Raw genomic sequence first — 18,935 nt, 5'->3', positions numbered from 1 at the left:
GAAGCACATGTTTTATTTATAACAACAGTTTACAGATTTACGAACAAAACAATACAGAGAGAGACATTAGATTACTTGAAATTAAAGCGAACAAGTTTATAAAACGAATACACATTTGTTTGCTGTCACACAGAGACGAATAATTCCTGTTTTAAACAGTATGCAATTTGATGTATTCATCACATTTGTATCATTAATCAGATCGTGTAGATATGAGTACATTTTGTCAGTAGCTTGTTGTGCTGTAGAGTTGAACTGCTATGTCGAATTGACTAAATTATTTCGAGCTTGATGCCCAATGAACTCCACAACGCAAGCACTGTTCGAGGTAGTCAGGAAAGACATTACTGCATCCTCGTCGGAAACAGTATATCTAGTCATTAGCAATAGTCCCTTTCCTCTTAAAAGAAGCGTGCTTAATCCACTTCGACAAGAGAATCAGCTGCCTCCTAACAGGGTGGACTGGGTCCTGCAGAAAATCGACGAACACGATCTCGTAACACACTGCCTACAGGACACACATCAGGGGCCAGGCTTCTCCCCATCAGTCGTTACGTTCCCCATAGCTTTGCCCCTCATCTCGGCGTTGATTTCTTCCAGCGTGCGGCCTTTCGTCTCGGGAATTAAGAAGAAAGTGAAGACGAAGTCCCCAATGGCGCACGCTCCGAAGAACCAGAACGGAACGTATGTTCCGAGGGCAGAAGAGACCACCTGGAAGAGTTTGATGCAGGCGAAGGTGAGCAGTGCCGTCCAGACTGCCACCGCCGAGTTGGCGAGACCACGTATCGAGGAAGGCACCAACTCGTTCACCACGGTCCACGTGAGCGCGTTGGCGCCCAGGTTGTAGGTGACCTGCATAACACAACAGACGTTGAGGCTTTAGACAGCTTACATTTTCAGGTTTATTCTACGAGGGCCGTTCAAAAATAAATAGAACACTTTTTCCTAGACCAGTTTTGGTCGAAAAATGCGGAATTTGTTGTTTGGGCTGAAACGGCAATATTTCACAATATTTCCGCTTTAGCCCTTATAGTTTCATCAATTTCCGATAGGTGTCGGTGCTATACATAGCCTTCAAAATAGTGTCTGTAACGGAGGTACAGTCCAGTCAGAGAGCTTTCACTGAGTTTCTTCTGTCGAAAAACCAGAGCATCACAGATATTCATAGGCCTTGCAGTGAGTTTACGGCGACCCGGCTGTGAAAAAAAGCACGGTGAGTCGTTAAGCATGGCGTCTGTCAGCATCGCAATGAGGTCTTGCCCTCGTGCCGGCCGCACACAGCTGTGATTCCTGCGGTTCTAGGCGCTTCATTCTTGTACCGCGGGACCGCTATGGTCACAGGTTCGAATCCTGCCTCAGGCATGGATGTGTGTGATGTCCTTAGGTGGTTAGGTTTAAGTAGTTCTAAGTTCTAGGGGACTGATGACCTCAGATGTTAAGTCCCATAGTGCTCCGAGCCATTTGAATTTGTGATTCCTGGAATATTGGAACGTGAGGCCGCTCTCATTCGAGGTGGAAAACGGATTACAATCAAACACCTCGCTGCTCAACTGAACGTCTCTGTTAGTAGTGCTGACATACTCGTCCACCAGTTACTGTACTCAAAGGTGTGCGCCTAACAGAAGACCAAAAGGGCAACATAGGACCATCTGTGCGGAAATGCTTGCATTCTACGAGTTTTATCGTGACAATTTCTTGTCGAATATCTTCACAGGCGATCAAATATGCGTTCATGGCTTGGAATGGGAAACAAAATGGCAAACCATGGAGCAGCGCCAAACCACCTTTCCTCCGAAGAAAAAGTTCAAAGGCGCATCCTCAGTCAAGAAAGTCATGAAGTCAGCGACGATCTTCTGGGATTGTGAAAGGGTTACTCTGTTTGACATCCTCCCTCATGGCACAATGATCAACTCAGAACTGTGTCGTGCTTCCCTCAGGAAATTGAAGAAACGACTTCAACATGCTCGTGGCCACAAAAATGGAAATGAACTTCTTCTCCATGATAACGCAAGGCATCGCCCGAGAGGAGCCCACAAAATTTCATTGGACTGTCCTTCCGTATCCATCCCATAGTCCGGATCTCGCACCATCCAACTTCCATCTGTCTGGTCAGTGAAGGATAGCAGTACATGGATGATGGGGAGGTTATTGATGCGGCAAAATATTGGCTTCGTCGTCGACGAGTAGAATAGAACCATGCAGCCATGCACGCCTTCCCAGTTAGCTGGTGTAAGGCTGTCGCATTGAAAGGAGATTTTGTTGAAAAATAAGGTTTTGCAGTTAAAAGATGGGGATTAATATGCTATATTGGAAACCTGAATGAAACCAACCTTCTTTCAGAAACAAAAATGTGTTGCGGTACTCATTGAACACCTTTGCAATACATGTGCTGTAAGCTTAGTAATAAGTGAAGTTCTTGTGTCTGTTGCTGTACCCTCATTCACCCCACCCCAAAACAGTACCCTACTAACAGTACAAAGGATTTATTAAAATACAATGACAATTTTCATTAGTGATACGTTGTTCGTGCATAACATCTGCTCAGTTTTCAAGCCGCGCCATTTCGAACAAAACAAAATGATTAGGGGTACACATCCAGGCACTGGACAACGAGCGGAAACAAAGAAGAGAAACAGGATCGAAAGTTCCAAACGGAGCGCCAGTCCCTCACGCCACCTGCCGTCACTCAGTCCCTCTGCGGATCACAACTGCCAAGAACTGCCCAACTAGCCTTCCCACTATGTGTCACTGCATCCTTCCTCTGGATGCTTACATACGCTGCTGCTGTACCTATATAAGCGGAACAGTGTGCCAGCCTCGGCATCCACACTTGGGACTATCCTTCGACACAAAACTAACATGGAATTCACACCTCCTCAACATCCAGCACAAAGCCGGAAACCGAGTAAAACTATAAACATACCGCATGTGGAGGTCAATCGCAACATGAGTAGAGACGGCTCTTATAAAAGTGACTGATGATTTAAGCCATGGACAAACAGCAGGCGACTATTATGTGCTTTTCAGATTTCACATTTGAAATTTTACTTGCTAAAGTAAAAAGCCTAAACCTTTCTTCAAGTGCTGTAGAATGGTTCCACTCATTGTGTAATGATTGGAACAAAAAGGTCACAATGGAGGAGTGCAGTATCACAAATCCCTCAAGGATCAGTACTGGGACCGCAACTATTCTCATTATATGTTAATGACGTCTCAACTGTTCTCTCCCACTTTAAATTTACGCTGACGATCTCCAGCTACATCTAAGTGCAGACCCAAAAAACTAGTGCGCATCCATCCAGCATATAAATACTGACTTATTTGCCTTGTCAAACTGGCCGTAGAAATTATGTATGAAACTTAAAACATTTTAGTCGCCCACAAAAGACTCGTTACTCCTCAATACAGAGAATGTCTTCCACCATTAATCCTAAACGACACAGAAATAAACTTTCTTACTTCTACATTCTTTCTTTGGGGATAATTCTAGATCATCACGTAGACTGGACTGATCACACAATTGCAGTCTGTAGGAAGGTGTCAGCATCACGTCACTCACTAGACAAACATAAAAAAGTGTTTTCTTTCGAACTTAATAAGAAGCTTGTAGCGTCACATGTACTCCCTATGCCGGCCGCTGTGGCCGAGCGCTTCTAGGCGCTTCAGTCTAGAACCGCGCGACCGCTACGATCGCAGGTTCGAATCCTGCCTCGGGCATGGAGATGTGTGTGATGTTCTTCGGTTGGTTAGGTTAAAGTAGTTCTAAGTTCTAGGGAACTGATGTCCCATAGTGCTCAGAGCCACATTTGAACCATTTTTTTTTACTTCCTATACTCGACTATGGTGATGCTATTCTCCAAGGACTTTCACACGAAAGCACATGCAGGTTGGAACTGCCAATGAATGCTTGTGCATGATACATTTGTGACATTCCCTTTATCGACCATATCACTTCTTCCAGCAAACAATTATCATGGTTACGTGCTAAGAAGCCTAGAGACTATCATACCCTATGCTTGCTCGATCGTCGTCTTATTTATCTTTATTTATTTATCCCTCTTATTTATCGTCATCTTTTATACTACTATCTGAACAGCATAGCAGAAACACCCGCTCCCAACAGAATAAAATACTCTCCGTACCAGCACATAACATTGCCAAATTCTCTAAATCATTCTCGATATCAGGAACCCGACACAATCTTCCATAGAATATAAGAGGTACCAAATCCCTGTCGAGCTTCAAAATACAGCTAATGGCCCACATTCTATTACAATAGTTATCTATCTTATACTCAGATCTGTGCTTAGTCTCGCAAAATCCCCCCCCCCCTTCTTGTCAGCAGAGTTCTCTATTTGTGTTTCATTGTTTCCTATCTTCTACTGTCACTGTCTTCTTCTTCTTCACCAATATTCTTTTCACTCCTGTTAACTCTAATCACAGACTCAAATGTACTAAAACAATTTATTTAAATCCTTATGTCATTCTCTTATTTTTATGATAATTATTATTATTATTATTGTTAGTGTCAACCATTACTATTATTACTATTATAATTGTTAATATTATTATGACTACTATTACTGTGAACTTCTTTGTGAAATCTCTGGTATGTGTTGTTCCTGGTCAGATGTACGAGAGGACCTTCAGTCATAATCTGGTCACGCTAAATAGCAATAAACAATAAATCCTCACTTATGCCAACGTCGCATGGACGTCTGCCTCCCCTAAATTCTACAAGTCCCTCGGAATCCTGAAAAGACAAGCACTCTACCTCGCCTTCCATACCCAACTTCCATCCCCAGCTAGTATCCTATACCAAATCAGCCTCTTCTCACATCTTCTCTTCCTAGAGCACCTTAGTATTCAACACATTAATAGCAAAAGACAGTTCCGGCACCCATAATCCCACACACTAAAAACCAGGCCATATAACGCCACTACAACCATATCCCATCTTCCATTAGTCTTCTCCCGCTCCCCAAAAATGACACCCGTCCTGAGATCTGTATTCACAACGCTGACCATCCTTCCATTTCTGTCCCCTCCCACTTCTTCCTACACCTCACCGACCTTTAGTCGTTATCTGCGGTTCCTCAATGTTCCATAGTCACTCATTATTCCACCTTCATCCTGACCATTTTCGTTTTCATTTGCCAACAGCATCACCATAGCAGATTATCATTCACATTATCATCGGAGATTATATTTTAACTGTAAAATGAAAACATTTAAAATGTTTTAAAAATCATAAATATTGTCCACCAACATGTTTTAAACAAACATCATTTATCGTCATCCGTTTTCAAGTATTATAAAACATTTTTTAAATCTATGTCGCTTTTGTATGAAAAGTGATTCTATCCGTTGCCAGGCGGCCCCTTCGTGAGCAATTGCTATAACAATAAAGAAAGAAACACAGCCTCGGCAGCGGTTGGCACTGACCTGACTTGCTGTGACATAGTCAAATACCTTGGTCTTATCATAGACACGAATTTCGCTTGGAGGTCGGACATAATCAGCGCTGCCAATAAGGGCTGTGGCCTGTTTTACCAGTTGTACGCGCTCTTCAAGACTGGCGCACTAACACCATGCTTTTGGCCAACTTCTGTGAAGTGTGGTGAATGCCCACCGACACAGACTTGAAAAAACAACAAACTTTCAGAACAGAGTTTCATTACACAACTCTTAGGGCTACCATGTACCTATCATATAATCCAGAGAAAATCTACCGGATTTTATTTAAAACTAATTCTGTTTCCACATCTCCATCAATTAATTAGACCAAGAACCACCGAAATCTCTTCATAAATTTCCCACGATTGTCCTGTGGAGGTCTCCTAGTTTTAACTAACCAATACGCTTAATCTCGAAGTCGATGGATTCTAGGTCTTGATGACGATGGAAACACAGCTGTCAAAAGTTCTTGAATTTTATTCTGAATGACATCGTTTCAAAACAAGAGCTGTGCTTCGGTACGACTCGGCCTGCTAGAACAGCTTACGTCACAGCTCTGGAAAATATCGGGCTTTGCTTGAGCACTCGACGGTCCCGCGATTTAGTAGCTTCTGTACGTCATATGTCCACAATCTGTTTTCCGGTAATGTATGTATGTACTATGGATATAAATAAATAAAATAACTGTGAATCATGGATTGCATTATCTTCCAGGATGCAGATCATATGTAAAATTAGTAACTAAGAAATAAATGAAACATCACAATTGTAAGGTGTCAGGCAAATCCAACACCTTCCATGAAAACCCTGACATGAGAAGCAAATCCAGTAGTATGTCGCAAAGCTCCGAATAAATAGTGACATTAAATTAACCAAAGTAATACGAGTAACGAGTGAGCAAATGGAATACCACAGACTAACACAAGAATGCCTAAACGCATGTCATACCTTCCCACCGTGAGACAGACGCAGTTCCGAGCGGAGAAACGAGAACAGAAGCCGAGAGCAGAACCGTGTTAAGCTGGAAGGCCCTACGATAAGGGACGGACACCCACGTCAACAGTTAACCGCTAGGACCACCCCCAGCCCATGTTAATAGCTAGAGCCCTCCAGAAGAACAGTATAGATCTTACGATAACACAAAAAGGGCTACCCCAGCCGCAAGTTTTAGCGTGAGACTTTTTCGCGTCTCTGTTACGTCAGGATCACCCCCAGCCCATGTTAAAAGATAGAGCCCTCCAGAAGAACAGTATAGATCTTATGATAACCCTAAAAGGACCACACCAGCTGCAAGTTTTAGCGTGGGACTTTTTCGCGTCTCTGTTACGTTGCAAACTTTAAAACGTTGCCCCACCACGAAAAGTATAACGTTTCTCATTGCATAGACAGAATTTTTGTAGGCGAAGCTTAAGGTTAACATTGAGATCCTGATTGGTCAGATGAAAACACAGCCAGATAGTTTTTTTAAACCAACTTCGGTAAATTGTAGTAAGGAGAAGTTAGGAGAGAGTTGCATCTGAGACGGCGAGGTGAGCAGAGCTGTACTGCCCGCCGCCCCCTGACGAACACCAACAAGGTAATGAACGCATACGATGCCGCATAACAGCGCATAAAGCTTCACTCAGAACTGCAGAAGGCTAATCTGTTACACCCCCTTTTTGCGTAATACTAGTGTTGATCGTCAATTAAAACTCATGGTGTTCACATTTGCCACTTGAATTAAAAATCTGAAACGCGATGATTTTTCTGTTATATAGTTATTGAGAAGCCATATCAGCCACTGTACGTTGGATAAGTAATTAAAAATAATTGAGGATCACTGTAGACCATTTTGATAGTTTTCTCTCTTGTGAAACTTAATTTAAGCCTAGATTATAGATGTGATATGGCATAGGTCATCCTTCGATCCATTGTAGAACTTGGAAACCCACTCAGGGAATATTTGTTCACATTTTTGTTGAACGCAGTTGGTTTTTATCATCCTGTATTAAAAGATTTCCTTTTATCAATAGTGCAATTTATAAACAATGTTTTGTGAGTAGAATAAAATTTCCAATGGTAAACTTAACTGCTTTTTCGACGTTATTTTACCTGATAACTAAAAATAGGAAAGCCTTGAACCCCTTCCACTAAATTTAGTTAGTATTAAGATTCTTTTACAGGGAGTGCAGTGGAGCTGATGCTGAAATCATTAAGTATTTGGTTATATCATCGCTAGTCTCACTGAACTCTTCTGAACTCTACATGTCATGTGTGGTCTGACGTCTCCTTACCAGCAACAGGTCCCAGGTTCAAAATAGTCAATTCCCTAAAAAACACGCTCAGAGCGTCGTTGCGCAAAAGTGGTAGGGAGACACGATATAGAACAACAGACACCACACAGAATGTTAGAAAATGGCGACCCTGCCAGGATTGTAAAATATCATGATTGAAGATCGACCACATGCCTAACTAGGTCCGAAAAATATCGTGTTAAAAAATTTTCGTAATAAAAAAAAAATTTTTGAAAGGCATAAATAGTTGAAAACAGAAGCTGCAGCGATAGATAGTAATAAAGTATTCAATAAAAAGTGCGACATTCTAGCAGAGACAATAGCATAATTAAGTTATGAATTTTAAAAATGGTTAGAATTAAGTTTTCTCTCCAACGCAAGCGCACAGGTGGCGGATACATCGTTGACAAGTTGGTTCTGACCCAACAAGTAAGTGAATGGATTGTCAGTCTTGGGTATAATAAGTGTCAAGTCGTGTGAACAAAAAGTTTATGAAACGCGCGAGATCGTATGAGCGCATGTTGACTCGAAGTAGGGCGCGTGAATTGCTTTTAAAACAGAAAATAAGGGATTCGGAATGATTAGCAATGGCAAATCGAGACCTTGACCGAATTGAGGTAGATACCCAGCATGAAAATGGACAGAGAATAGAGGACAGTACAACAGACGATGCAGTATCGCGAGAAATAGGACATACAACGCACCATAACGAGGATAATGTACGTCAAGGCATAGAAAATGTAAGTCAGCATACGACAGACGAGGAGGAAAGTAGAGAGACAGTCGATGAGTATTCTAACTTGCGTCTTGAATACGTAGAACCCATAGTACAAGTAATCAGAGCTCCGTCACCACAGAGTACAAGGAATGCGATCAGAAACGTGTCACAGCACAGATCAATGCAATCGGTTGCGAACCAACACTTGGGCGAAAACACAGAGCGTAGGACGTCGGAAGAAAACGCAATAGGACCCACCAGAATTATTACAACAAATTACGGAAACCATGACAGGGCAAAATAAAGACATAGCGAACCAAATTCAAATTCAGAATGCAGAAACCACGAGACAAATGCAAGAGATTAAAGAAAAAAACAAAAAAATTCAGTTACACCTAAGTCGTATTGAAGACGAGGCAAAAGAATCTCGAGTGATAGGAAACTTAATAACGGGTCACAATCAATTGAGAACAGACATTGACAAGCTACAAGCGGACGTACAAACATTGCGTAATGACATTCAGGACAAGATCAAAACATTACGTAACAACACCCAGGGAGAAGTCAAGAAACTAGAGAAACAGATAAACGAAATTACTAGCCAAGCAGCAGGTACAGCGCGTGAAGTTGTTGAAAACAGTGTGTTACACAAACGTATCACAAAAGCAGCGCTGAAAAGATATGATAACCGCATAGTCAAAATAGAAGCGCAAACGAAGCGACAATTTCAGAAATTGAGAACAGAGTTGTTGCAAACCATGGAAGAGCGTAGTGAACAGGATCGAACAAGCACGGAGTCTGCAACCACATCCGTATCTGTAACAGCACCGGAAAAACAAGCAATTAACGAAGATATTACACATTTGCGATTCCAATCACAGGCGGAAAGTAACATACGTGAAATCAGATAGCCTGCACAGCAACAAACACGTTTCGAAATTCTTGATGAACAAACGTCACCACAAACACATGCGGAACCACAAATGTATGTTTCAAGACAGTTTGGATCGTGAAATGAAGCAGCAAGGTTAGCCAGACAAAATACCGAACCAATACGTGACAATGGAAAGCCAGGTCGCGAAGAGTACAGTGCAATGCATTCAGCTACACGTTCACAACCGATGGAAGAAAATTATTGCGTACCACTCCAACGATACTACGCAAGGGTAGGCGAAAGTTACAGTGGACAATATCCAATGGATCTACCACAACCGGAAAGAACGACGGGAAAAATGATCAGAAACAAAATTGGCGAAGAATCGCGAATTTCATATGGAACTATGACGAAGTACGACAACGATCATTTCCTCACAGTCAGAAAATTTCAACACTTTCGAGAAGGAAACTCATTACATCCACGAACTTTTATTGATAAATTCCGAGTAGGATTACCAGAACACTGGACGCTAGCACACAAATTAGACTTTATATGTGCACACATGTCAGGAACAGTCGCAGAAACCATGCAGAATGTTGCAGCGACATGCCGATCGTACGAAGATTTCAGAGAGAAGTTTCTCTCACGATATTGGTCCAGCGAAGCACAGAACAGAGTGAAGTACGAATTATTACAGAACCCATATTTTAAAAATTCAGAAGAGAAGAGTCCCGTGAAATTTTTCGAATTAATGGCAAAGAAAAATCAATGCTTAGATGTACCATACAGTGACGGAGAGTTGATTAAATTATGCGCAATGAAGCTACCATTGAAATACCAGCAATCATTAGTAGGTCGCGGAGGCAATGACGTCGAAGCATTTAAAGGTATCCTAAGGGAACTAGAGTTCATATTTTCGGAAGATGACGTAAGAAAAAGACGAAGCGCACGTGAAAACTAAAGCAAAAAGCAGTGGAATCCACAAGACACAGTACGAAGAAACAATAATTACGAACCATGTGATAACTTCGCACCAAGAAACGACAATACATTTCAACAAAGAACCGGTTATGGATTTAGAAGAGAATATGGCAATAACTATAATTCACCAGGAACGGCAACAACTATTACAGAGGGAATAACGACAACCGGAACGGGTACTGGAGAACCAATAGACCGACAAATTATCAACAAAGAAACCAATATCAACAAGCTGAACAAGAAAAGAGAATACAGATAGAAGAGGTGGAGGTGAGACCACCAAACCCCGATAAACGTTCGAATTGACAGCTAAGCGCCCATGCCAAACAGAATGACGCACCGACCCAGGACAATTGCAGCACCTTGAACAGAGAAGTAAAACTCTTATCACGAGAAGAGAAGAAGGAAGAAACAAATCCGCAGGGACCAGATGAAAACGAAGACAAGAAAATAACAATATCGTGTTGGGACGAAATTAATTGGGAGAATACTGACGAGGAAGATGAATTACCAGAGGCATGCACAATGAATGTAGGAGGAAAGGACGAAGTAATGAGTATTGCAAGGCTATTTGAGATGGAAACCAGGGAAAGCGAATTCAATGAGGATAATGTGCAGTCGACAGAAGTTGAAAATAAGTTACGAGTGGGCACACAACCCAACGTATATAATGAAGGAAGTTATGAAGCGATAATTAGAGCATTTAGATGCGATTATGTGGAAGTAGCGACGAAGAAGGAGAAGATAGACGATGATGAGGAAAAAGTAGAGGATGTTGAAGAAAGCGTAAATGAAGGAAGAAATAGAGAAGAGGAAATAAAAGAAAGAGAAGTAGCAGTCGGAGCTCATCCTACAGAAAGTTCGAATTCACAAGGGAAATTCCTAAAAAGACTCATATATGATTCAGTGGAGGATTCGTCGATGCAAGAAGAAGAAGAACAGAACCAACCCTTTCAAATTCAACCAATTGTGAAGGCCATGGTAAAGCATATCACAGTCAATATTGTAATTGATAGTGGAAGTGAACTGACTGCGATCTCAAAAAATTTATTCATGCAGTGTAATGCTAATGAGGAATTGCCAGTTCTGAAAACACGCAAGATTAAAGTCCTATTAGAAACAATGCTTCTTAAGTTACGAGACAAACAAGGTTAACTCTTTCGTGGCAAGGTCAAAAGATCGAAGCCAACTTCATGATTATACCTAAACTAACAGTAGATTTGATTATAGGTGCAGATTTTTTGAATGAGAGACGAGCGATAATAGATATGGGGAAAGGTAGCGTAACATTCAGGAATGTCACACTTCTCTTTGAGCAAAAGCTAAAGTTAGAAGAAATACCAGTTATAAACAAACAATTAAGAATGATGCGAGATAAAGAGGATGAAGAATTAGAATGGCATGCACAAAAGGGGGAATCGCCTCAACTCATGTTAGAAGTCCATAAAGAAATCGACGAAAAATTGCAAGGAGTTCAAGGTATTTCGGAACACAGTAAAAGAGAATTAGCGGGTATTTTACGAGATAAAGCAGAGGTATTTTTACCTAAGACTGGCAGTATTAAACACTTTCAGTACAAGTTTGAAGATTACTTTTAATACTGGTAAATAATCAGCACAATACTTCAAGATTATGTTGCAGATAAGATCGTCAGGGGAAAGAAGAATGAAGAGAGAGGAAGGTGGGAAAAAGAAAGTAGTTTCAATAAAAACAAAAACAAAAATAACACGAATAGTACCATAGCTTAAGGTGAAGGGACAAAACGTAGATAGTCTAACAGCATGAAATACTAAAATGCTATACACCATGATACTACACAAAAAATAAAAAATAAACGAATTTGAGGATTTTTGTGGAAGTTAAGACTCAAAATATCTTAGAATTGTAACATGGAAAGGGCGCCGAAATTTGTAAAGCTTTTAAGAAGGTATAAAACAATGTAGGTACTAGACATATGTTAGATGATTATAAGTAAAACTTTTTGTAAGAACCATTATAAAAACTCCAGCAAGGACAAGATGCAATGACCCACAAGTTGCAACGAGAGAAGTATCAAGAAAGAAAAGGACGTAATTAGCAAGACACGATTCCTACAATGCAGAAGCGTTGAGAGAAGGGAAAGGACAGCGAGACCAACAGAGGGCCCTAGTATCGAAAGTGGACAATAAATCTGCCCGCTAGGCGGAACCCTGCTGGGACAGAACATGGAACCACAGAGTGGCGGAACACGGAAGGGACCCGTGCAGGAACTGACAAGCAAACACTGGACTTTCACCGCTCGTAAAGCCTGGGACGCCCCAACTCAGCGGAGCAAGCAAAAAACGGCCTGACGAGAAGACGGCTAGGTCAAGCCACCACTGGCAAAAAACATGTGTAAAAGTCACACTACTGCTATTAAACTGCATGCTGATGCACGAAACTGAAGAAAACTTCCACAAAGTAAAAATGACACGCCCAAACAATTTATCAAACTGTTACTAAGAGGAGAACTTCAAAGCGACTAGTTATCAATAAATATTTCCATATCCTGCCCAGAGAAGAACCAAGAAGCAAGTAAGTAGCAGAGAAAAAGCAGGAAGAACAGAAGTTGAAGATTCGCAAGATTGAGACCAAGAAAGAAGATGGGTGAAGAATAGACGACATACCTTCCCAAATCCCTATCCTATTGTAAACTAGTCATCTGCGAAGTATTACAACGAAAAACGACCGCTTTCAGCGACACATCACGATGACTTTCACGCATACAAAGCCAGTAAACCACGAGATTCTGCACTCACAGCTCCATTCCATGATGGGACCTCCACAACAGCAACACACACTTGCAAAGCCAACAAGGAACGACGAACGAAGCTGTACATCAAATACTTGCCCACATCCATCTCGCTCAAGTCCATCACCTTCGTGCAAAAATCATTTGCCAACCTCATGCTTAAACATACATAGGATTGTGTGAATGTGAGAAATCAAATTATGTGATGTAGGAATTGTGCAAAAGAAACGTGTGAAAAACTAAATAAGTTAAGCACACCAGACAGCTAATAAACTACAAAATAACAGTCACTGACTATGGACTTAAGTAAAAAATAGACTATCGATAAAAATAAGTCATTCGTTCTTAAATGGACAGTATATAAAGAACAAAAATAAGGCATAATAAACACTAAAACTATATGCCACTTATTTTCTCCTCATAAAAATAAAAGAATAACTATATTTTACTTATTTTCTCCTTATAAAAACAAAGAATAAAAAATTATCTTGTTGGATGTTTTCCCTTTTTTTAACATTTGTACCATTTGATAGGATAATATCTCAATACTTGTGTATGTATATATATATATATATATATATATATATATATTGTCAAAGCAATTCTTGGAAATTATTCTTATTTGTTAGTGTAACAATGTTGAAATGAGTGCCTAGAAACAAAAGCATTTTAATTGTAAATGATATTTGGAAAATGTGTTAGGAATAGATTTTACTTAATTACTACATTTATAAAATCAATATTTCTAAGAAAATCGATGTGAAAGACACCTCACTTTCGATAACAAACTTCTTAAAAAACAAACCTCACAATTAAATAAAGAAAGAAAATAATTAAAAAATAATTATTATAATAGAAAAAATATTCTTCCCTTGTCAATATAAACATATTTTTGATAACAATATGGAAGAATATAAAACATAAATTAGTAATACAAACTAGCATAGAACAGAATAACATGGCTGAACAGTAGGCAACAAAATTTAGATAACGGAATAATTTTTGAATGACTTACACAACGATTCAATCATTGCCTAACTTCAGTGCAAAAATTAAGTTCGAAGGGTGGTGATATGTAAGGTGTCAGGCAAATCCAACAAATTCCATGAAAACCCTGACATGATAAGCAAATCCAGTAGTATGTCACATAGCTCCGAATAAATCGTGACATTAAATTAACCAAAGTAATACGAGTAACGAGTGAGCAAATGGAATACCACAGACTAACACAAGAATGCCTAAATGCATGTCATACCTTCCCACCATGAGACAGACGCAGTTCCGAGGGGAGAAACGAGAAGCTGAGAGCAGAACCGTGTTAAGCTGGAAGGCCCTACAATAAGGGACGGACACCCACGTCAACAGTTAACCGCTAGGACCACCCCCAGCCCATGTTAAAAGCTAGAGCCCTCCAGAAGAACAGTATAGATCTTACGATAACACAAAAAGGGCTACCCCAGCCGCAAGTTTTAGCGTGAGACTTTTTCGCGTCTCTGTTACGTCAGGATCACCCCCCCAGCCCATGTTAAAAGATAGACCCCTCCAGAAGAACAGTATAGATCTTATGATAACCCTAAAAAGACCACACCAACTGCAAGTTTTAGCGTGAGACTTTTTCGCGTCTCTGTTACGTTGCAAACTTTAAAAACGTTGCCCCACCACGAAAAGTATAACGTTTCTCATTGCATAGACAGAATTTTTGTAGGCAGAGCTTAAGGTTAACATTGAGATCCTGATTGGTCAGATGAAAACACAGCCAGATAGTTTTTTTAAACCAACTTCGGTAAATTGTAGTAAGGAGAAGTTAGGAGAGAGTTGCATCCGAGACGGCGAGGTGAGTGGAGCTGTGCTGTCCGCCGCCCCCTGACGAACACCAACAAGGTAATGAACGCATACGATGCCGCATAACAGCGCATAAAGCTTCACTCAGAACTGCAGAAGTCTCATCTGTTACACCCCCTTTTTGCGTAATACTAGTGTCGATCGTCAATTAAAGCTCATGGTGTTCACATTTGCCACTTGAAGTAAAACTCTGAAACGTGATGATTTTTCTGTTATATAGTTATTGAGAAGCCATATCAGCCACTGTAAGTTGGATAAGTAATTAAAGATAATTGATGGTCATTGTATACCATTTTGATAGTTTTCTCTCTTGTGAAACTTAATTTAAACCTAGATTATAGGTGTGATATGGCATATGTCATCCTTCGATCCATTGTAGAACTTGGAAACCCACTCGGAATATTCGTTCACATTTTTGTTGAACGCATTTGGTTTTTATCATCCTGTATTAAAACATTTTCTTTTATCAATAGTGCAATTTTTAAACAATGTTTTGTGAGTAGAATAAAATTTCCAATGGTAAACTTAACCGCTTTTTCGACGTTATTTTACCAGATAACTAAAAATAGGAAAGCCTTGAAACCCGTCCACTAAATTTAGTTAGTATTAAGATTCTTTTACAGGGAGTGCAGTGGAGCTGATGCTGAAATCATTAAGTATTTGGTTATATCATCGCTAGTCTCACTGAACTCTTCTGAACTCTACATGTCATGTGTGGTCTGACGTCTCCTTACCAGCAACAGGTCCCAGGTTCAAAATAGTCAATTCCCTAAAAAACACGCTCAGAGCATCGTTGTGCGAAAGTGGTAGGGAGACACGATATAGAACAACAGACACCACGCAGAATGTTAGACAATCACAATACAGTCTCTCGACCTATTGTTGGTTCCGCGAACTAGTGACATCTGCCGGTATAGTCTCCATGATGGGTCTTGCCGTTGTAATTTATTCTCTCAATCACAGTTACAGTCAGTTTAATGTGATTTCTCTTGTTTATTAGACGGTTAATTCTTAATTAACGTTATTTCCCGTTTCATACAAATTTTACTATCTTGGTTTCAAGCTGATTAAAAACTAGTAACGTTTTTACAGGTGAGTCTGACATGTGGACAGAGATCGAAATGTTCACTTGCAGACCACTTGGTAACTCCTTATAGTCTCTAATACCCAGAGCAAATAATGTATTGCCCATGTAGTGTCGAGTAATATTTCTTGAAGGACAACATATTGACTGTAGAGAACCTTTACCTTTGACCTATGACATTTTATGTTGTTGCTATTTCAACTCCCCTCGAAGGGGTAGATTGGCAGCGTATAAAACCACTCCTCAGCAAAATGTTAAACAAATTTAAAATATGAGAAAAACAAATGATAACGATTTTTTTTAGAAAAACCCAATGGTGAAGTACATTTAAGATTTTTAATCTTTTTACAAGGTTATACATAAGAATTAAATAGGTGTTGATAATGTTAATGGTGATATGCTTTAATGGTAATGCTGAAGGTGAATGGAAATGATCATGATCGTGTGATGAAGCAAGTTGGGAAAATTTTACTTCCCCTCTTGTTTCGCTATCTGCCTCCTTAAATTCGTTTTTTTTTTTCATTTTTTTAACTGATTACCATTAACATACGTGAATATAATCTGCATTTTCATAAGAGAGAAAGGGTGATCCTCAGTTTTAAAGAATATAATACCACATCGAATTTTGTGCTTAGTTTTAGGTATGCCATTGATTTTCTAATTTATTTTGACTATTCCTAGTTAATACTTTCATTATAGGGTGAAATTGTTTCGTAACATAAATTCTATTGTTGACGTATAAACAAATGTAAATTCTGTACTAATTATAAACATTTGGAGGGACAGCTACTAGTAATCTTAAAGTATCTATTTGGCTCTCTTTGAGAACATGTTAGCAAAGTGAGCCCTTAATTAATTGCAAAGTAATTAAAAGTTTAGTCAAAAGTACTGTCTGCGTAAAAATATTTGTTAATCTAATGATTTAAACAAATAATTCGGCTTAACCCTCGCAGTAGAAGAAACTTAAAATGAACCAATTTTTCAATGTATTCAGTTAATTTAATGAGTGTAGTTTTAATTGCAATTTCTGTAAATCAAACTTCAAACAATGCATAGTTTCAGCACCTGTTATTGTGAGAATATATAAGGTTCCAATTTTTGTTCACGAGACAGTCAGTCCATGGCTGAGTTTCAGACGAGAACCCCATGTTGGTTAGAACAACAACAATGATTCAACTTAACCGTGGAATAAGTGTTAAAAAATTAGGCCATGTGTAAAATGTACGTTTCTATTCTTCAAGAAATGTGAACTTTGTGGTTAGGTTCGCCTGAAATCTATTAATGAGGCTTATCGAAAGTTAAACAATAGTGCACTGATCATATAACTGTGTAATATTGGGGGGTTGTGAATAGTGAAAGTAAAAGATTGTGAAACGCAACTGTGCATCTATCGGCTAAACCATATACAGTAGACAGTTGGTGTACTTCCACAACCCATTTTTCAGCCAGTGTAGCAGCCAGTACATCGACACTGAGGACAAATCAATGACGAGATAAAGCAGGCCAGGGTCATCACAATTGGAATGATGTTTATGACTATGAGATCCTGCAGAACAAACAGGCAAGGAGGGAGAGAGGAAAAAGGAGAGATGGGGTGAGATAGAGCGTTGTGACTAGGGTGGAAGAAGGGGTATTGCTCAGGACAGATTTCATCGTTGTGGAGCCAGAACTTATTGAAATTCGGTTGGGACACGATGGATAAGGCATCAAGATGCATGGAAGGTGGAATATGGATTGCAAAAAGGTGGTATATGTAACAGAAAGTTTGGTGATGAATTTGTAGACAAAGGTTACCAAAACTGTGGTAAAGACAGTTCTTATATTAATGGATAATATAAGAAATATTGTGTTTGCCAGTGCTGGGAATGGTATGAAATAGTTACAAGGAAACAGTTAAAATTTGTAAAGAAGGAATACCAATAAGAATTTTTGTACCTATACTGAAAGGTACATTAGGTTTGATTATGAAGCTCAACAAGAGATTGGTATAAATCTTCCAAATCTCATACTATCCCATAATTTTAATGGTGATACACTTTGGAATTTAGCCAAATAATGAATTCTGTATGTGGATGAGATCTGAAGAAAACAGGAACTACACATTCATAGCTCATTATTCTAAAGGTTATGATTCACAATTCATTTTCAGGTATTGTGTTGAAAATACAATAAAACCATCTACTTTCTACACAGGAACTAAACTAATGTAATTAGAGTTAAAGTAGTTAGTTCTAAAAATTATAGATGGCAGGCCCTCTTAGCAACTTCCCAAAATTTTTGTTTTGAAAGAATTAGAGAAAGATTACTTGCCACATTTTTTCAATGTGCAAGAAAATGTAAATTAGATAGGACCAGTTCCTCACATCGAATACTGAGTTGGCACTAAGCAACCAAAAGACAGAAATATATCTCAGACTGCACAGTCAGAAGGTTAAAGAAAATTATGTATTCAATATGAGGAAAGAAATAATGAATGCAGTTGCTTAGACATAAGAAAACAGTTTCTATATATAGCCAATACCGATCCTTTCTGTTATTTTAACATTTGCAGGGATTTTCGTCGCTATATACAGATCTAAATATTTGCCTGATGGAAGAATTGCTGTATTGGGTGAAGAATAAAAAGAAAATCATAGTAAATAATCTATAGCTTTGTTAAATAGGTTAAACAATAATAATATTCAACATGCTCTTAATGGTGGCGAAGTTAAGTATAGTTGGAGCAAAAGTAGATGATTTTGAAAATGAAAACAGTACCATTTATCAATATCAGGGCTGGTTTGGTCATAGTTGTGAAAATATTTGAAAAACGAAATGATTAACACCAAGAATGAACAGTCAAGGGACTATGGATGACTTAATCAAAAGACTTTAACAAAAAGTAGTGGGGTACAACATTCTGGATATAATTTAGTGGGGATGTGGGAATGTAA

The 18,935-nt window shown here is 39.3% G+C and overlaps 1 protein-coding gene across 1 annotated transcript in view; it reads right to left on the bottom strand.

Annotated features, from left to right (window-relative positions):
* Positions 1–212: 212 nt before the first annotated feature.
* Positions 213–18,935, bottom strand: part of LOC126260068 (facilitated trehalose transporter Tret1-2 homolog) — a 101,077-nt gene continuing 82,354 nt past the window's right edge. The window contains exon 5 of the mRNA XM_049957265.1: positions 213–852. Within this exon, the coding sequence (XP_049813222.1) occupies positions 523–852 (330 nt within the window). The 3' untranslated portion in view covers positions 213–522. The remainder of the gene's footprint in view (positions 853–18,935) is intronic.

The sequence above is a fragment of the Schistocerca nitens genome, chromosome 5 (assembly GCF_023898315.1).
Source record: "Schistocerca nitens isolate TAMUIC-IGC-003100 chromosome 5, iqSchNite1.1, whole genome shotgun sequence".
NCBI classification, from domain to species: Eukaryota; Metazoa; Arthropoda; class Insecta; order Orthoptera; family Acrididae; genus Schistocerca; species Schistocerca nitens.
This window is presented reverse-complemented; position numbering and strand designations above follow the sequence as displayed.